General features: G+C 66.3%; 1 protein-coding gene across 4 annotated transcripts; it reads right to left on the reverse strand.

The window, feature by feature from the left end:
* Window positions 1-3,298: 3,298 nt before the first annotated feature.
* Window positions 3,299-11,376, reverse strand: LOC141954719 (CYFIP-related Rac1 interactor A-like). 4 transcript variants are annotated; one of them, XM_074894498.1, is made up of 13 exons: window positions 11,212-11,376; window positions 8,386-8,470; window positions 7,758-7,838; window positions 6,380-6,459; window positions 5,745-5,866; window positions 5,562-5,667; window positions 5,219-5,355; window positions 4,988-5,065; window positions 4,755-4,871; window positions 4,568-4,647; window positions 4,348-4,474; window positions 4,037-4,107; window positions 3,299-3,917 (listed from the first exon to the last, which is right to left on the reverse strand). In XM_074894498.1, the coding sequence occupies exons 4-13, from the start codon at window positions 6,450-6,452 to the stop codon at window positions 3,854-3,856; spliced, it is 975 nt and encodes a 324-aa protein (XP_074750599.1). In that variant the 5' UTR covers window positions 6,453-6,459; window positions 7,758-7,838; window positions 8,386-8,470; window positions 11,212-11,376; the 3' UTR covers window positions 3,299-3,853. The 4 variants fall into 4 exon arrangements, with proteins under 4 accessions (XP_074750599.1, XP_074750600.1, XP_074750601.1 ...); XM_074894499.1 differs by lacking the exon at window positions 7,758-7,838; XM_074894500.1 differs by lacking the exon at window positions 6,380-6,459.
* Window positions 11,377-14,014: the final 2,638 nt, after the last annotated feature.

The raw sequence follows: 14,014 nt of genomic DNA on the forward strand, positions 1-14,014 counted from the left end.
GGAAATGGAAGGTGGAAGCACACCCTGATCCTGCCAGCAGCAAGAGGCAGGTGAGTTTGCTTTCTCGGAGAGGTAGGGGCTGTTGCTGAGGACACAGGTTTTTATTTGCCAGCATCTTGGCGATGATTTGCTCTCCAAGGAAGAAACTGGTGTCTGTTTTACTTCTGCTGTTCGAAGGACTCAAGGCCGGGACTGGGATCGAGCTCCTGGCAAGGGTCACACCAGTTCCTGGCACTGGCAGGTTGTTCAGCTCCTGCTCCTCTCGCTCCAGGCCCTGCCTGCCTCCCCGGTCTCCTGCAGAAGGGACAAACAATGCGAAATCCCTCTCCAGTCCTGGCCGGGACTCGCTGAGAAAGTTGTTGTGGTCTCAGGTTTCAGGCTGCTGTCAGTGCCGAGAGGTTTGGGGATGGGGAATGGCACTTCCCTCCATCTGCCCTCCGCTAATCCCCAGACAAACGCAGCTCTTCCATCTGTGCAGCCTGAGCCGCCGAGCCCATCACACCAGCCACTTAATCTAAATGGCTTTGGCCAAAGATAAGGTCATTAATTACACTGGGATTAGAAAACAGTCCAGGCCTGGCGTGGTTTGGCTCGCCATCAATTGAAGTCCTCAGCACCTTGGCCCGGCTGAGCATCGCAGCTGGAGAGCTTGAGCTGGAAGAGACCCGTCCCCTCGCTGATGGGGCATCGTCCCCAGGGCGCTGCCTGTCCTCCGAGGAGTCCCCTCGCTTGGGTGCTGGTGTTTGGGCCTGGTGCTGGGGTGGGCTCCTGCCCCCGGCAGAGCTGGGTGCCAGGCGGGGTTGGTGATGCAGGTCCCAGGGGCCAGCCCCGGGAGGAGCACAGGGGCGCTGGCAGCCAGTGCAGCCCCAATCCTCGCTTCTGACAGCCAGAGGTACACAGGCAGCGTCCCCCCGTCCGCATCCCCATCGCTCGCTGCCTCCAGCCTCCCCCAGCCCCTGCCGTGGCACCACATCACGCTGGGCCCCTGCTCGCTGCCCGCGCGGGCAGGTGGGGCTGGCTGAGCCCCGCTGCTCTCGCTTGTGGCGCCATCCCCAGAGCTCGAACCAGCCAAAACCCCTTTGCTGATCTCAGATCCAACATCTGTCTGTAGTGTTTGAGGACTTGCGCTTGCCTCTGTTTCCTCCAGCTTTTGGTTCCCTTTTTTTACCATGTTTTGGCTATAAAAGGCTCCGGTTGGCTCATCCTGCAGGAAATTTCTCACCCGTGTGCTGTGTGGGGGACAGCGGGAGCTGAGGCCACGGATGGGGCATGAGTTTGGCCTCAGCCCTCCCCTCGTAAGGAAGAGGCAGCACCGCAGGGGGCCGGGAGGGACGTTACAGGCTGCGGCTCTGCGCCAGGAGCCGGCCGGTACTGGGGCACGGTGGCACAGCTGCCATCTCGCCTGGCACCGGTGACCAGCTGGTGTCTGTACCCGTGTTTGCTGGTGGGTTTAAAGGATCCGACTGTCCCTTAACTCCAGTTGGAGGTTCTGGGTGATGACACTGTCCCAGCTCTTCCCACCCCAATTCCCACACTGGGAGGACAATCCTGTCCCGGTTCCTTGGACAGGCTGGGGACCATCTGGGGAACGGTGTCACCTGGGGACGGCGGCTCCTGCAGACACACGGCAGCTGCAGCCACCGAACTGAGCCGTGTCCTGGCCTCTTCTCAGTTCCCAGGTGGGATCGTTGTGCTGCAGAGCACGAGGGGGATTTAACGAAGCCCTGGGTGATGGGCGCGGTGGGAGGGAGCCCTCAGCGCCTACCTGGGGTCCACAGGGCTGGCTGGCATCGCTGCCATTGCCGGGCTGGTGGGCAAAGGTAACTAACGGGGAAACTGAGGCACGGCTGGTGCGTGGAGCTGCTCTGAGAGCTGCGGCAGCTGGAGCAGGGTGTTGCGGAGCCCGTGGCCCATCTCATGCCTTGGCGGCGTTTTGGGCGGGCTGCGAGGAAGCCGTGTCGCAAGAGCCTAAAAATAAAAGGAGCGGTTGGCCAAGGTTGTGCAACAGCGTGTGCGCCCCGTGCCGCGCGGGAGTTCGGCGGCTTTGGCGGCAAAGCTCGGGTGTGCGCGGCCAGAGCCTGGCACCAGGCCCGGGAAATGCCGGGATCCGAAGGGCTGGGGGCTGCCAAGTCTCCCCCTGTCTTTGTCCCCTTCTTGTGCTGCTCCTAATCCCCTGGGGCTGCCGTGGCTGGGGGGGGGGCAGGTGGGTGCCTGTGCAGCTTTGGGGATGTGGGGGCCGAGCTGGGCTGCGGTGGGTGGGATGGGTGTCCCCATGTTGGCACCCTGAGCAGTTCAGGGGGTTCCAGAGCTCAGGGGGCTGTAGGGACCCTGCCCGTGCGCCCCGCAGCTCATGCTGGAGACAGTGGTTGTCGCCCATTGCACAGGTGGGGGAAACTGAGGCACAGGCATGCCACCAGAGAGCCACCCTGCACGAGGGCTCTGGGGTCCTGGTATCACATGTGGGGTGCCCATCGCCCCCCAGCAGTGGGGGGGGGGCCGTGCAGGGCGGTGAGGGGAGGCTGGCAGTGCAGGCAGCTGCCCGCGGCTGCCTGGCGGGAGGAAGGCTGCGGGAAGGAGAGCGCCGTCGGGCTGGCGGGACACCAAACCCCGGGGGGCTTGGCCCCGCGCCCCAGGAGTGTGGCCACAGCGGGACGAGTCCAGGGGTGTCCCTGTGAGGGGGGTGACGCAGCCCCCGCCACGGGCTGGCACCGGGCCCTGTGCTGCGGGGTGCCCGTCGGGGCCTCCCCCAGCTCGGGGGGGTTCAGGGGGGGTTCGAGGCCGAGTGGGTCCCCCCACAGTAGAGCTGACACGAGGGGGGGGCTGCCGGGGCTGCTTTGTCACGGTGTCACAGGGCCATCTGCCGGCAAAGGCACGGGCCCCGTGGCAGCCAGCCATGGCCTCCAGCTTCCTCCCAGTCCTCCCAGTCTGCAGCTGCTGGGGCACTGGGGGAGGAGGGTGCCGTGGACGGGCTGGCTTGGGGGCAGCTGGGGGGGCAGCACCACCATGGGGGGGGGCAACCTGGGTGCCAGCCCTGGGCCGTTGTCCCTCCAGGAGCTCCTGGTCGCTGGCAGTGTCATGGTGGGGGGGACACATGGCTGGGAGATGGGATTTGTCCCAGCAGGGACGGGTCCCCAAGGTGTCATGGAGGGGGGATGTGGTCCCTGGGCGGGGTTCGGTCCCAGGGGTGTCACGGACGGGGCCCCGGGGACCCTGATAGCTGGACACGATGGTCCAGGTGCCTCCAGCCAGTGCAGTGCGGGATGGGACACAGCAGAGATGGCCCCACTCCGGCCACGAACAGATTAAATGTCATTTTATTTCACACCCAAAAAAAAAATGTAGAAAAGAAGAGGTGAGTGGAGATTTAATTACTCTCATTAAAAATCTACCAGGTGAGACTGAGCCGTTTCCACCAGAGTCAGTGCAGATCTGCAGGGATGTTTATTCCTCCTCCTCCGCAGCTGGATGCTCGGGGATGAGGATGGGGACAGGGGTGACACGTGTCCCTTTCCCCCCTCCCCAAGGTGCCCCCGTGCCGTGGGTGCTCGCTGCCGCTGGCCCCATCAGTGCATCCCTGCCCGGACCCATCCTGCCTGGCCCCAGCACCCTCGGCACGGTGTCCCCATGGTGCCACCCGCACTTTGTGTCCAGAAGCGGGTGTTAATTTGGGGGGTGGGGGTGGGAAGGGGAGGCAGGAGCGCATAGTGGGGTGACCTTGGGCCATTTTGGGTTTTGTTTTTTGTATTTCTTATTGTCCCTTTTCCCTCTGTACAAAATGAGCGGTATGGTCATGGGAGTAGGTGACACGGTGACGTGCGCGGGGTCGGGGCCAGCTCCGGCGGCCGCCCCGCGCTCACTGCAGCAGGGCCCGGATCTGTTTGGACGTGGTGTCGTCGTTGAGGTGCCGAGTGGTGTACCTGGGCAGAGAGGGGACGGTCACCCCGCAGCGCCCCGACCCGCTCCGCCACCATCCCACAGCGCTGTCGGGGGACGCCACATCCTCCCCCACCCCGCCATGTCCCCCAGCCTGGCTCACCTCAGAGCATTCAGGAGCCCCTCGGTGCTGGTTGAGGGTTGGTCTTTCAAGACTTTGATGCAGCCTTTCATCTGGTGGGGGGGAGTGAGAGAGGCTGTGAGAGCCTGGGTACGCTGTGAGGGGCTGCCCCCCCTTCCTCCCCATCCTCCTCCTTGCTCCTTGTGGGGGGATGAGTTCCCCTTTGGACCAGCTTGGACAGAGACGTCCCCACAGGAGACATCCAGGGAGAGGGACCCCCAGGCATCACAGCTACATTGGGATGAGGGGGACGGCTGGGACCGCCCCCCCCGGTGCACCCCATGGGCACTCACATCGATCTTGGATGTCTTTGCAAAGGCCCCCACGGGGTGAACGTGGTCATAGAGGATGATGACGCCGACCATCACCCGCATGCAGAAGAGGAGGGTCTCGGTGTTGGTGAAGCGGCTCCGGTACTCCCTGTGCCAGGAGATGGGGCTGGCTGAGCCCGGGGGGGTGGCACAGGGACCCCAGCATCAAAATGTCCCCCCCCACCCTGGTCGGGGTACTCACGGGGTCTCCAGCATCACCCTGCAGACACAGGCCATGGTGCTCAGGCAGTCGGTCGTGTCCTCAATGGGGAGAGTCTTGTTCTGAAACCCAAGAGGTCCCGGCTGCCATCTCCCCTCCTGACCTCTGCGTGGTGCTGGGGCTGGAGGGGGCTTCCCTCACCCCGAGGGTCCCCCCCGGCCTCGCTCACCTCTGAAACGAACTTGGTGGTGGCATTGCTGAGTGTTTTGAGCATGGGGGTGGCCTCGGCGTAAAAGAGGGACATCCTGTTGGCCATCTCGTTGTTGACCTCGCTCTCCGCGTCCAGCTGTGGGTGGGGGGGGATGACAGGGGCCATTGGCATGGCTGAGCCGTCCCCAGTCCTGTGGCCCCCCCGGGGGGAGGCCATCCCTGGGTGGGGGGGTGACAGCACCGTCCTCTCACCTGCAGGTTGTTAATGCGATTTCGGCTGATGGTTCTTCTGTAGTAGCTGAAGTCGTTCTGGATGGCGGGGTTGGTCATCTGCGGAGGGGAGTCCTGTGTTTGGGGCGCGGGGCGAGCCTCGGGGGTCACAAGGGACTGTGCTGGCTCACAGCTTTTGCACGGTCCCAGTTGTGGGGACGCCGTGGGGCCCCCCTCAGCCCTTGTCCTGCACGGGGGGCACGGGGAAGGTACCTTGAGCTCATCAAAGCTGAGGGTGAAGTGGAGGATCTCGGCGAACTGCTTGGCCAGGGCTTGCTCCCGCTCGAGGTGCTGGGTCGGGGCGTACGGGGGGCTGGTGAGGGCCTCCAGCAGGCTCCGCAGGGCATTCTCTGGGGACAAAGCACCGCTGGTCCCTGTCCCCGCTCCCATCCGCCTCCCCGGCCCCAACTGAGGCACAGGGCAGCGTGGCATCCGCAGCTGAGCACGCCCCATGGCCGGGGCTCCCCCCAACCTGCCCCGTTCCTGCATCTGGAGAGGGATGCGGGATGCAACGGGGGGGATGCAGGGAAGGGGGACGGAGGCTCGGGGCGCTCACCCAGCCGCAGGGAGAACTCGTAGAAGCGCTTCAGCTTGGCGACGAGGGGGCAGACGGCGCTCCAGGCCCTCTCCTGCAGCCGCAGGTCGCCGGGGTTTTGGATGGCCTGTGAGGGGGAGAGCACCAGCCGTCGCCCCAAGCCGTGGTGGGTGGGTGGGCAGCGGGCGCCGGGGCTGCACCCACCTCTCGGATCTCCTGCCCGGCGCCCGTGTATGACTGCAGCTCGGCCAGGACGGCCTGTGCCTCCTCCAGCACGGCGTTCACCTGGTTCCACACCGCCGTCTCGGCCTCCGTCGGCTGCGCATCTGCAGGGCAGCGCCCCGGGGAGAGAAACCCGGAGGGCTCTGAGCGGGGCCCTGGGCGGCGAGAGCCGGGGTGGGGTGCCAGCACCCCGTCCCACGGCTCTCCCGCCAGCCTGCAGCCCTTCCTGGCGGGGTTTCTCCCCCTGATCCGTCTCCTTGCCCAAGCTTGAGCCAAGCCGTGGAGGGGGGGGGGGGCAGGTGGGGGTGAGTCCTGGCTGCCCTGTGACCGCGGTCCTGCTCACGGGGGTCCCCGAGCAGCCCCCAGCCCCGGGCTGGCCCCAACGGGCTTCAAACTGCCCCGAGGAAGAGGTGCGGAGCGATAGCCCCCGGCCATGGGTCTGCCCCGGCGGCCACGGCCCCCCCTCCCCGGGGAGACCCCCGGCCGGCAAAGGTGGGGGGAGGACGTCTGGGATGGGCGCGATGCGATGGGCGACGGGTACGAGAACTCAAAATGGCGTGGATGTGGAACTCAGAATAAGTACGAAACAAAAAAGGAAAATAAAAATCCCATCTCACTTTCAAAGTCAAGGAAAAAATTAGGGCCTTGGTCAAGTTCGTTATAAGTCAACACTTTAAGAAGGTTCCCCATGTGAAACCTGCAAGAGAAGAAACAAGAGGAAAAAAGCATGATGGTGAGGTGGTGCTCGGGGAAGAGGTGCTGGGCTGCGGGCAGCGGCCGCCGGCGGCTGGAGCCCCCGTCCTCCCCCCGCTGCTCCCAGGGGGCTCAGGGGGCTCCCGGGGGGCTCGGGGGGCTCCCCGCTGGCCGGGGGGTGACCCCACAGCTGCTCCCGGCCATGGGCTGCAGCCTCTTCCCCCCCCCAATGGTGATGAGCGCTGGCAGATGGGGTGATGAAGAGGAAGGAGCGAAGGGAGGAGAGAGCCGCCGGGCTCCGGTGAGGAGGGCGAAGCAGTGAGCGAGTCCCCGGAGTCTTGGCTACAGGCATCCCCGCGCTCTAGCTGCGGAGCCAGCCCCAAAACAGGGGGTCTGGGGGAGCCCCCACAGCCCCGTCCCCATGCCGGGGGGCTGCGGAGGAGGCTGGAGGTGGATGAAGGCTGTGCTGCCTCGAAGGACCCAGGAGGAGCCAGGAAGGGCCCTGGCTGTGGGAGCGGGGTGGCTGCGCTACCCCAGCCCCGGCTATTTTGGGATGTGCCGGTGCTGGAGGTGGTGCGGCGAGCTGTGCACGGCCTCTCCCCGCCGGGGCCGGGGCTGGGGCGAGCGCTTGCTGCTGCACTATTTTTACCCGCCTCGCTCTTGCTCTGAGCTGCACCCCGGGAGGAAGAGGTGGAGAGGGAGGAAGGAGGAACCACAGGGCTGCGCCGGGTCTAGCATCCTGCCACAGTGGCCACCACCTCCCGTACGCTCCCGTGTCCAGCCCGGGAGGTCTGAGAGCCCTGCTCTCCTGTCCCAGTTAGCCCGGGCCAGTGGGAAGCTGGGGCAGGTCCCCAGGCTGAACCGGGGTCCCCGATCCCCGTCCTTCTTGGCAGTGCAGGCAGCATGGATCCTTCCCTCCTCCTTCCCCAGCACCCCCGGCCTCCAGGCTGTCCCCACCATGACGGTAGCGGGGGATATGCCACATGGCCACCCAGGGCCATTGACTAACAGCAGCGGGCATGTGCCTGAGGTCCTCGTGGGCCAGGTCCTGCTGCCGGGACGTATCCTGCGTCCCTGCCACTCAGCTGGGAATGTCCCCCTGCGCTTCCAAGGACGGGGCATCTCTCGGGGTCCTGCTCCCCTGCCCCACTCAGCCCTTTGTGGGGCACGTCTGGGGCTGCCCCGAGGCATCTGGGGACACTGGGCTGCTTGGGGACACCGTGCCTGTCCCCATCTTCCGGAGAGCAGCCGCAGCAGCGGCCCCGGCCCCCTCCCCGCGCCCACCCTGCTCACGGGACTTACTTTCAAAATCCAGGAAAAAATGAGGACAGTTTTCTAAATCTTTGCCCAATACCTTTATCAGGTTGCCCATGGCCAGCAGACCTGAGCGAGAGAAACAGAACAGAGTGGAACAGCACCGGCGCCGCTGGCCGGACACCCCGGCACGCCCGAGCCCCCACCGCTGGCCGCTGCCGTGGCACCTACCTGTGCCCGTCCCGCCGGGCTCCGCACCCCACGGCCCCGCCGTTCCCAGCCCCGCACCCTCCTGGCCGAGGCACACGGGTGTGAGCGTCTGCCGAAACGCGGCGGCTCTCCCCGGCGCTTCTGCCGCTGCTGTTTGCCGGGGCGGGGAGGGAAGCGGGGCGCCAGTTCGCGAGCGTCGGGCTTCCTGTGGGTGCCCCTGGCCACGCCGCTTCCCCCGAGGCACCCCGGTTCCCCCGCCCCGGCCCCCCACACTCGGCTGGAGGATGGGGGGCTGCTCCAAGTGACCCCCACGGGGTCATGGCAACTCCCCCCGATTGACGGAGCTGGACATCCCCCATTGGGGAAGACCCCAATTGGGATTTCTACCCCACAGACTCGATTTGGGGGTCTGATGCCTGCGCCGGAGCGTCCCACCCACCCCACAACCACGGCCCTGGGTCCTTACCTCAGTGCCCGGTGTGACGGTGGCGGCTACGGCAGGAGCAGGGGCTGTGCCACCCGCCTGGATCACTTCATGGGCCGGCAGGGACCTGAGGGCAGGAGGGCGGGAGGGTCAGGCCACCCCACCAGGCACCCCCCACCCTGGGGACCTGCCAGTAGGTGACCAGACAGTGGGACGCTGGCTCTCCCCGCCCCGGCTCGCAGCCCTGCACGCTGCCGCCAGCCTTCACCTTATTTGCCTCCATTATTTTTTCATTGCCAGCAGCCGGTGTCGCTCGCCGGGCTTTCCTCCGCACCCCTTGGGGGACCTGCCAGCAGCTCGGGGACAGCCCCGGGGCTGAGCCATCTGTCCCCATCTTTCCTCAGAGGGACCAAGACCCCCAGGGATGACTTTCCCGGCACCGCTGGTTGGGTTTTCCACACGTTGGATGAAGATCCCTTTATGCTGCTGCTGAGCCACAACCCAAATCCTGCAGGTGCTGGGATGCTCCCCAGGTTCCCCCATTCCTTATGTTTCCCACAGGGATGTGGGGGGGGTTGGCCCCACGATGTTAGCGGGCTCCAGGAAGCAGCCGTGGGATTCAGCAGGTCGTAATTAAGCGTTTGGGTTTAATTAATGTGGCTGGGGAAGGGGAGAGGGAGAGCTGGGGGAGGCAGCAGCAGCAGGGAGGGTTGGAGCAGCCTCGTGCCTGGGATGGGGCTGCTGCCCCCCAACCCAGCACTCCCAGCTCAGCCCCAGCGCAGCCCCTCGGCATCAACAGGGATGGTTCTGCCTTCCTCCTCCTCCTCCTCCTCCTCCTCCCAGGCCCGGTAAGCGGTGGCTTTACATTGAGGCCACATGGGACGCACCAGCCTGATGCCAAAATTCAAGCTGCTTTGGGGAGCCAGGGCACCCACAGCACCCCCCCTGCCTCAGTTTCCCCACGTGTGGTGGGTGCTCGTACCCCATAGTGGGGTGTAAAGACACCCAAGGCTTCCCCGGCGCAGTGACCCTGGGGTTTGTCCTGCTGAGTGCTGGGGTGTTTTGGAGGGGTGCTGGGCCCTGCAGGATGGTGCTGGGTGACCCTGGAGTGCCTGGGGCAGCCGGCGGGGTGGGAGATTCACACCCGCTCCCCTCCGACACGTGCTGCGATCCCCGTGCGGGTGTCCCTGTGCCCGCGCCGCGGTTGTCCTTGACGGTTGGCTTGGGGCTGGGATTTGTCACCGCTGAACTCTGCCTGTGCCCAGGGTGGGGGCACGGATGGGTCCCCACAGTCCCCGGTGTGGGGACGCCCCGGCGTGAGCCCGGAGCCGTGGCACAGGGGCTCGGTGCTGGGTGGGAGGGTGGGGATCGCTGCAGCCCCCCTGGAATGGAGGGGTGGCTCCGCTTGGGGCTCAGTGCCTGATTTGCACCGTTTCCTTGGCCCCAGGTGCCTACACCCCGTGGTGGCCCTTGGCCCAGGGAATGTCCCCCTGCCCGGGTGGCTAGTGGGGAGGGCGAGGGGCTCCCTCCACTGTGGGCTGCCCATTGCTGTGAAGCTGAACTGGGGGAACCACGCGCCCCAAATCCACAGGGAAAGGCACCGCACCCCAGCACTGATCTCATGGCGGGGTGCGCTGCTGGAGGAGGGCTGCCCGCGAGGGGTGCAGGGCCGGAGGCAGTGGGTTCCCCCCCCCAGCCACACCCGAGGTGGCCCCGGGTTTTGTCCCTCCCTGTGGTGGCCTCCCTGCACCCCCATCCTGCTCCAGCACCCCCTCATCACCCTGCACCGCCACCTCTCCCCACTCCCCCTGCCCCACGGGGACCCCACAGTGGCTGTCACCTCCATGGGGACACCCCAGCTGATGGGGTGAAACCCTCCTCCTGCTCCAGGCAGGGCCAAATTCTGCACCCAGGAGCATCGCTTCCCCCCCCCCCAAGCCTGGGCTGGCTGTGCCGAAGGGACAGCAGTGCCCCCGGATCGGGCCCACCCCGTGTCACCCAGGGCCGTTTTTGGGGCTGTGCCCCTTCGCCGCCGGCAGCATCGCTGTGGGCACCGCAGCCTGGTGCAGCGCCGCACCCCCGGCTGGAGATTGGGGTGCCCCTTCCCCTCTGCTCGGCTCTGCATCCCACAGCCCCCCCCCACCCGCTGGGTGCCCACTGGGTGCTGGGCCCGGTGCCCACCGCCACCGCCGAGCCCCTCCTGCCCGCTGCCCCCCACCCATGGCCACGCCGGCATCACCGCAGCCGTTGCAGGGTCGGACACGCGGTGCCTGAAGGTTTTTCATCGGGTGGGGGGGGACCTTGTCCCAGAAATCAGGGTGCTGGGGCCAGATCCTGCCCCAGGGTGAGCTGGAGCACCCCCAGCCCTGCCCAGGGTGGAGTTGGGGCTTCTTGGGGCTGTCACCCCCCCGCGGTTTGGGAACCTCCCTGGTTGGAGGGAGGTGTGGGTCCCCCACCATGGGGCTGAGTCCCTCCCCAAGTGGGGCCGGTGGGGTGCCGGGGGCCTCCCCTCTGCCGTGCTGCGGCTGCGGGTGAGCGGCAGGATTTACCGCAGGGCTGCCGGGGAGCTGAGCCGCAGCACCCAGCCGGCGCGGGCGAGCACCCAGCCGTGCACCCGCACCCACCCAGGGCCACCGCGGGGCTGCAGCAACCCCGGGGTGGGGTTGGGGGGGGAGCTGCACCCACCCCATCACCCCCAGCCCTGCACCCAGCAAGCGTTGGGGGTGCCAAGAGGGATGCCCTGCGAGGGGCTGCTTAGCGGTTTGGTTCTCCGCAGGGAGACAGCCAGCGGCTGCCAGAGCCCCCCACCCTGGTCTCAGGCCTGGTGGCAGCCCTGTCCTCGTCCCCCCCGTGGCGGCCCTCGCTCACCGTGGCGGTGGGGAGCTCGAGGCGTGGGCAGGCGGTGGCCGCTGCCGGTTGTCTGCGGATGCTGCCGGAGCGCGGGGTGTCGGGGAAGAGCCGCCCGCCGTGTGCGTGAGCCGCCCTGCGCCAGCTGCCGAATGCACCACAAAGACCACCATAGCCCCCCAGCCCCCCCCCCCACGCCACTGGTGACGGTGACGTCTCAAGTGTGAGGGAGACGGGGACGCTTAACCCCCTACGTGCCGGCCGGAGAACCTCTGCGGCCTGCCAGGGCGAGGGCTCTGGGTCCCGCTGGGGTGATGCTCCTTGGTTTTGGGGGACGTGGTGACACCGGGAGGGTGCCTCTGTGTGTCCCCCCCCTCCATCAGAGCCAGCCCGGCTCAGCCCCAGCAGCCTGAGCACCCGCAGCTTGCTCTGAGCAGGGGGAGGGAAGCCCCAAATATTTCTTTGCTCCTGCCCCAGCCCATGGATGGTATCACTCCCCCCCAGTTCCCTCTCCGGGGAGGGGGACAGTCACCAAACCCACCCGCTGCCACTGCCACGGGGCCAAACCAGACGCACTCCCTGGGAGCCCCGTTTCACCCAGGCAGCACCATCCATCCCCCCTTGGCTCCCCCCCCAGACTGGGGCCAGGAGGGGTTTGGGTGGCACGTGCTGGCCCAGAGCTGTTCCCACAGGGTGATGTGGGAGGTAGGAAGCAGGTGGGGAACCCCAAAATTGGAGCAGGGCTGCTTTTCCACCCTGCACCCCTTTTTCCCGGGCCAGCACAGCGCATCACTGTAGGGACATCAAGAGGGACCCCCAGTGTTGTGGTCACCCCAGGTCCAGCTTGCTCAGTGGCACCCAGAGGTGTTCCCCAGGGACACGGCGTGGGGGGTGACAGCAGCTCCTCGCTCCTTTGCAAGGGCATTTGTGCACAGCAAAGCACTGCAGGGGTGCCCACCCTACAGCACCCGGCACCAAGCCTCAGCCCTGGGGCGCAGCAGATAGAGAAGGGACCTGCTTTGGGGGCGGCGAGTGACTGGGGAAAGGCTGAGGCTGCTGGCAAACACAGCTCAAAAGGAGGGAGCAGCAAAAGAAACGGGCAAGCGAGTGAGAAATCCCCGTTTTGCTCCAAAACTCTGCAAACCACAGTTGAACCCCAAACGCTGCCCGCAGCGGGGCTGGCACACGGTTCCCCTGGGATGTGCCACCCATGGCAGGGCTGTGCCGGGGAAAAGCCACTTGCAGCCCCTCCCGATGTCCCAGCATGTGCCCGTGGACCACCAGCCCCGTGCTCAGGCCATTTGGCTGCTGCCCAGTGTGCCACTGGAAAATGGGGGTTTTGTGGGGTTGCACTGGCTGCGAATGCTGTGCACTGGCCCCGAGGGACGGTGACCATCCGTGTCCCCAGCCCTGCCCAGCTGACCCCACCCGGGGTGATGGGTCCCGCCCTGGACTGTGTCATGGGGACACTGGTGGGAGAGGAGCGTTGGGGGGTCACCAAGGGGCTGGTTGAGCTGCCGATGCCCCGAGCACCAACTGTGTCACCGCTGGCGGTGCAGCGGGACGAGGGCTGTCAGGAGGCTGGGGTGAGCAGTGGTGACTCCTGCTCCCCACGGCTTCCAGCAGTTTGGGGGGCCTGATCCGACTGCAGCAGCCCCAGGCAGTGGGGGGCTGTGGCTGCAGGGTCCCCCCATTGGGTACAGCCCCCCAAGCTGTGCTGCTGCAGCCCGTAGCCGCTGGGGGAAGCTGCAGCCCTTTGCATTCGGCAGTGTCACTGGATAATGAAGATTTTAGGAAACGGGGAGGCCCTGGCAGCTCTGCACCCTGGGCACCCCGGAACAGGGAGCTGGGGTGATGCTGCTGCAGGAGCGGGGAGCAAAGGGCTGCCATGGAACCAGTGCTGCCTGCAGAGGCGGTTGTCCCCTGCTCCGGCAGCCTGGTGTCTCCTCCGCACTCCCTGGGCCAGCATCCCAGTTGAGCTTGGGCTTAGGTTGGGGTTTGGGGTGCCCTGATCTGGGTGCTGGGCTCAGCCAGATGCTTCAGCCCATGTGCTCGGGGTCACCAGTGTGGCCAGCCCCGCATGAGCCCAGGCATCTCCGCAGCACCAGGACTTGGGGTGTCACAGCCCCAAAATATTGGACACCCCAGTACCCCACAGCCACCCTTGTCCCTGTCCCCAGGGCATCCCTTTAACAAACCACCCCCCCCGGTGCTCCCCCATCTCTTCCAGCTGCCCCATCCCCTTCGGCACACCCTGTCCCATGAGCTGAGTTGTGCCGGTCTCAGCCTTGGCAGCCGTGGTGCCTCAATTAATCACTTATTAATTTTTCAGTCCCCCTGCGCACCCTGAGCGCGGGCGGTTTGCAGTGGCACTAATTGATGTCTTCTCTACTTTGGCGAGTAAGAACCAGCAGCAGGTTGCCCAGCCAGCACTGGGGGGGCGGGGGGCTTGTCCCCCCCATGCTCTTGGGGAGGCTCATGGAGAGGTTTTGGGGCCAGGCAGAGCCGTGTGCCCAGTGCCCGGTGGAGGCTGCTGGAGTGACCTGAAAATCACGGGGCTCAATCACCCCACCCCAAGTGGGGGTCCAGCCCCGGAGCGGGGGCATGGCCACATCCATCCATGGTGGGGGGTCCCAGCCCTCCTGCCCCCCGGGAGGGTGAGTGATGGATCCCTGCAGCCCCTGCTGCACATACACAGCTGCAAATATTTGTGTCTTTTTGTAAGGCAGCCCTCTCTCGCCTCCAGCTGGGGCAGCTTCGTGCAGTCACCTCCGCAGCGAGGGTGGGTGACCCCGAGAGCAGCGCTGGGCCGGGGGGTGCTGAG

The sequence above is a fragment of the Strix uralensis genome, chromosome 25 (genome assembly GCF_047716275.1).
Source record: "Strix uralensis isolate ZFMK-TIS-50842 chromosome 25, bStrUra1, whole genome shotgun sequence".
In the NCBI taxonomy this organism is placed as follows: Eukaryota; Metazoa; Chordata; class Aves; order Strigiformes; family Strigidae; genus Strix; species Strix uralensis.

What these genes read in the sequence shown, in the direction of transcription:
- LOC141954719 (XM_074894497.1), bottom strand. Translation starts at nt 8,278, where the DNA reads ATGGGGGATGTCCAGCTCCGTCAATCGGGGGGAGTTGCCATGACCCCG. An exon ending in TTTTTTCCTTGACTTTGAAA is followed by an intron (nt 5,867 to 6,379) that starts GTGAGATGGGAT and finishes GCTGCCCTGCAG; the next exon opens with ATGCGCAGCCGACGGAGGCC. An exon ending in CAAAGACATCCAAGATCGAT is followed by an intron (nt 4,108 to 4,347) that starts GTGAGTGCCCAT and finishes CCCCCCCACCAG; the next exon opens with ATGAAAGGCTGCATCAAAGT.